Source organism: Chiloscyllium plagiosum, chromosome 6, assembly GCF_004010195.1.
Source record: "Chiloscyllium plagiosum isolate BGI_BamShark_2017 chromosome 6, ASM401019v2, whole genome shotgun sequence".
Classification (NCBI taxonomy): domain Eukaryota; kingdom Metazoa; phylum Chordata; class Chondrichthyes; order Orectolobiformes; family Hemiscylliidae; genus Chiloscyllium; species Chiloscyllium plagiosum.
This window is the reverse complement of record NC_057715.1, coordinates 117,511,974-117,517,159: the sequence shown is the minus strand read 5'-3', so window position 1 is coordinate 117,517,159 and position 5,186 is coordinate 117,511,974. Positions and strand designations below refer to the sequence as shown.

Here is a 5,186-nt window from a genome sequence, read left to right as displayed (position 1 = left end):
TTTTCCAGCAACACATTTTCAGCTCTGATCTCCAGCATCTGCAGTCCTCACTTTCTGTCAATCTTATAATGGCTATGCGATTAAAAGATATTTTCCATTACCTCATCGATGGTAAACAGACAGAAAGCAATTTGTTCCCAGGATTTGGAGATACCACATTCGTACAAACAAGCAAAGATTCCCATCCCATCAAGGTACACCAGGTCAGAGTAACCACTAGGTCCAGCCTGGATGATCCATGGTCCATACCATTGTTTAGGCTTCAGGGGCATCAGGTTGATGTAGACGCCCAGGTTAGTCCGATTGCGTTTGTGATAAAAACAGCAAGGTTCACCTGTTGGGTGAGTGTACAGGAGCCAGGACATCTCAACCACTGTGCCAGTCTGCCCAGGTTTTGACTTGCTGGATGAAACGGTGACTGGGTTTGAGTGATGGAAACTCACCACGCTGCCCTGACAGCCATCCTTCGATTCTGGCAGTCCCTGCGCCAAGCGGACAATTTCAAAGTGGTCAGGGTCCAGGCTCAATGCTTCCATTCTGTGCCTCCTTTGTGTTCGGGCATTGCAGTACAGTAGATGGTAGCTGTCAGTGATGGTAATCTCTGCCAGCTCACACTCCACTGCTGGGCACTCCGTTATTGGTTCTGCCAGTTTCCAGTTGTCTCCACTGTCGTCACTGTAGAAGTAGAAAGAGTGCGGGCGTGTGAAGAATTTAGGCGGGATCAGGCAGCATCTCCGGCTGATGATGTAGGCATAAGCAGGGATGATGAGCCTCCCTTGTTGTGTCTGCACACCATGACCGGGTCCCACCGCGAAGGTGGCCCATTGGCAGAGCCGGCTGTCGAGGACTGTGTCAGTCAGATCTGTCAGCTGTGTCCAGCTGGCTCCAGCATCTCGGCTCAGCACATAGCACAGCCTGGCCACGTTCTTACCCCACCAGATCTGCTGCTGCTCTGTGACACCGTCCTTGATGCAGGTGAAGAACAAGTAAATCACTCCAAACTTCCGCTCGTACACTGGGCACGGGTTCATTGTCCGATACCCAGGCAGCATGGCCATCTTCAGTGGTATCATGTCCTTCCACTAGGAACCAAAAACACAACAAGATCAGACACAGCTCTTTCCACAGACGGTGCAGAGGTAAAGTGGGCTGAAGCAGTCAGGATTGAGCTCAAAGGAGTTTGGCTGGGTAGGGGATACAGTTGGTTAATCTGCCACAGCCAGCATTGTTATCACAGGCTGTTGTGAGCACATTGCAACAATCAGTGTCAACCCTTCCACAATAAACTCCTTCAGCAGCTGCCATTCACCCACATTTCTGTCAAATTCACAATTCCCCAAATACACCCAACCCCAGTGATCATGCTGCCAGAGATATCTCCCCACCCTCCCCGTCTCATTCTTAACCCCCAGCCTCCAATCTCTCTCTTCCCAGGCCAATCAATCTCAGTTTCAATTCTGATCTCACAAATTCCATCTCCTAATTTCTATTTTCTCCAATGTCTTTGTCTCCCCTCACTCCAATCACTCATTTCTGATCTCTCTCCTTTTTGATTGCTCTTTCTGATCTCTCTCCTCTCCAATCTTTCTTAATTCGTCACTCTCTCTCATCTCTCTTGATCTCTGATCTCCTCTTCATTCTGATTTTTCTCTCCTTCTCTATGATTACTACAATATTCTCCTTCTCCAATCTCTCTCCTCGCCCTTCCTGTGATCAGTGTTCCTAATTCCCAGTTGCCTCATCTGCTTGTTATTGTTGAGGGAGGACAGGGAAGGTATTTATGTGAGGTTTTGTGGGGGATGCTGTCTGTGGGGTAAACAGGGATTGAAACCCAATTATATCAAGGACAGATTGTTAAATTAGTACTTGTGTGTATTAACTGACCTCCTATGCCATTGCTTAAGGAATCTGGAACCACAATGGGATGTTTAATGCGAGACCATTGCTCAGGTTTAACCTGAGGGGCCCTGGCCTAAAACATGATCCTAACAACACTGGCATTCATTGCCCTTCTCAGTTACCCTGAAAAACTGGGGCTGAACCTCCTTTCACATGAACTGCAAAAAAAACGGTGTCACTTCACGGTGTTAAACCTTGAGTTACGGAATGCCAGGCAGGGCAAGGGTAGGAACCTGCCTAACCCCTGAGGGTATAAACTGAGCCAGGTTGATTTTATTTTTTTTAGGACAAAGCCAGCCCATATTTTGTAACTGCTCCAGTCGTCGGTCTGAGGGTGATTGCTGCGTTTTTGGATATTTACTGAGCTAAGAAATTTCAGGGTGCGCTTTGGAAATTTTAATTTTTTTAAAAAAACGGATGTAGAACCAGTTGATAAGGTAAGCATTTTCTGCCAGTCTCAAATCAGACTTAAGCAGGTGACGGTGAGTCCCACAAAGTCACTTCCGAACTGTTCAATGCTTTAGACACACACATAGACCCAGGCTGGGAGAGGGACAGCAGGTATCCTTCCCTGAAAACTATCAGTGAACCAGCTTCTGAGATCAGATTTTTATTTACAGCTTTTTAAAACAGAATTCAATTCTCAAACTGTCCACAGAGGGTTGTGCCCCAGGCTGACTAAACCAAATACAAACCCATCTATGCCACCATGTTTGACTTAGTGTCAGGAAACTTCATGGAGTCAATAGTGAGGACTCCCAGAGCAACTCCCTCACTAACTGACTACCACTGTGCCACCATCTCTAATGGTTCTGTCCTGCCAGTGGGACAGGACATATGCAGGGATGGGGTGTCTGGGCATTGGCTAGAAGGTATTCAGTCCATTTTTTCTCTTTGTTTCAAAACGTTCCTGTGCCATTTTGAACTGATTAAGACAACATCTTTTCTTTTTCTTTCCTTTATTTACACGTGGAGAGTCCTTGACACTAATTCAGCTCCCTCAGAGCCAGCTCTCAGAGTGAACAGCATGTGTAACACTTCTGTTTATTTATTTATTTTTTCCCAATTTCCACCACCAGGAAGGAAGGAAACACCCGAGTGGTCAGTGTCAAGCACTGCCCTTCACATCAAAGGGCGACCCCCTCCACGGCCCGCTGCCTGGACCTGTTGATGGCCAGTTTGGCCAGGCCCAGGAGCAGACCCACGAGGAGGTCTTCAGACCTGCCCTCCCTCCTCCGTACCGGGTGCCTGAAGATCAGGAGCGTGGGACTGAAGTGCAGCCAAAATGAGAGAAGGTTTTTTTAGAAAATCAAAAAGAGAGTGCAGACGCCCACACCCAATATACACGTGGTCCACTGACTCCACAGCACCACAGAACAAGCAGTTGGGCTGGGAGTCCGTGAACCACCGCAATGTGCGGTTGCAGGGGACTGCTGCGTGCAGCATACTCCACCCCAGATCTCCGAGAGAAAGGGGGAGGACTCCCGCGTAGAGAGCCCTCCACTGGGGATCCCCACCGCCCGGTGGCAAATGGGCACGCCAAGGCGTGTCCGGACGGTGGATGAGGGAGATGATTAGGACACCATCTTGATTGTGGACGATGCATACCTTCACTGTTCCTCTGATAAACGAGCCTCTCCTCATCACCAGACGCTTTGCATCCACATCGTGGAATGATGTTCGTTCCTCTGCAAAGGCTAAAAAAATGTTGTGTTCCTTGAGGTAGAGGAGTGAGGGGATGCGGTATACAGTATCCTTCTCCCTCTTAAACAAGGTAATTCTACTTGGATGTTGGTCAGCTGGCATAATTACGGACCTACAACAAACAACACAGAAAAAGAATATTTTCTGCATGTTTAAAATGTGTCAGTAAGCAATTAAAATGATACAGGGTACTGCCTCAGAAAAAGTCTCCATTTGGCTCTTTTAATCTGTTTATCAATTCTCTTGCTCTTTAACTGTTCACAGCCACTATCACCAGGAAGGAGCTCTGGAACAGACATCACGCACACGGCGACCTGCTCCGTGGCCAGTTTGTTAGAAACAAAATTCAATAAAATTTAGACGAGACCACCAAAGCTGGAAACAAGACAATTTATTCTACGATCTTGCAAGAAAGGACCCCAATTGCAAAAAGCAATTGAAGTGATGATTATTCAAACTACTACACAGTTATACTTTTGAGCTGCGTGAGGTCACCCCTCCCGACTCCTGCATTCCCCAATCTCTCTCAGTATTTTGCCTCTGCCCATCTATGCCCCACGCCCATTGCCCCCTTCCCCAGGTTGGCCACCTTCCTTTCTGTAAGTGATGACACACACATCATTTTGTCGACAGTACATCAAGATCTGGTTTAACATTTTGTATCAATTCTGCTGGTACATTCCATTCTCGGATATTTCATTAACTTGTATCATTTTGTATAGCGCAAACATTTCGGTTATCTCAGCTTTTTGCTGAAAACATAATTTTTAAAAAGAACTTATTTGCTATAATAATTATACACCAATGTTAGTTTTTAATTAACCACAATTATACAATGAAAAGTAGAGATACTATTCCCTAAATACTTGCAGAGTTAATAGTTCTCTTGCTGTACCCCTTTTTTGTATGCTTTTTCTATATCTGCAAAAACAACATTTTTCCTCATTTCTAACAAGTTTAACACAGCAACAAAGACACCTTCACATCACAATGTAATGTAAAAGGTCAGCGCTGAGCGAGCACCACACATACACATAAATGATCTGGAAGAGGGCATTGTTGGTATGATCAGTAAGTTTGCAGATGACACAAACATTGGTGGAGTAGCAAAAAGCATAGGGGACTGTCTGAGAATACAGGAGGATATAGATAGACTGGAGAGTTGGGCGGAGAAGTGGCAGATGGAGTTCAATCCAGGCAAATGTGAGGTGATGCATTTTGGGAAGTCTAATTCTAGAAAGAACTTTACTATAAACGGAAGATGGAAATGTGTTGCTGGAAAAGCGCAGGTCAGGCAGCATCTAGGGAACAGGAGAATCGACGTTTCGGGCATTAGCCCTTCTTCAGGAATGACCTGCTGCGCTTTTCCAGCAGCACATTTCCATCTCTGATCTCCAGCATCTGCAGACCTCACTTTCTCCTATAAACGGAAGAGCCTTGGGAAAAGTTGATGGGCAGAGAGATCTGTGAGTGCAGCTCCATTGTACCCTGAAGGTGGCTGCACAGGTGGATAGAGTGGTCAGGAAGGCATATGGTATGCTTGCCTTCATTGTACGGGGTATTGAGTATACGAGCTGGCAAGT

At 46.3% G+C, this 5,186-nt stretch overlaps 1 protein-coding gene across 2 annotated transcripts in view; it reads right to left on the bottom strand.

Moving 5' to 3' along the window:
* The window catches only part of LOC122551182 (sialidase-3-like), a 5,781-nt gene continuing 595 nt past the window's right edge, over positions 1-5,186 (bottom strand). Inside the window, exons 2-3 of one of the 2 annotated variants that reach the window (XM_043692821.1) lie at positions 3,508-3,715; positions 1-1,082 (exon numbers count right to left, since the gene is read on the bottom strand). In XM_043692821.1, the coding sequence (XP_043548756.1) occupies positions 81-1,082; positions 3,508-3,705 (1,200 nt within the window). In that variant the 5' untranslated portion in view covers positions 3,706-3,715 and the 3' untranslated portion in view covers positions 1-80. Of the gene's footprint in view, positions 1,083-3,507; positions 3,971-5,186 lie in introns of those variants that run through there. The other variant, XM_043692820.1, reaches the window with a different exon arrangement.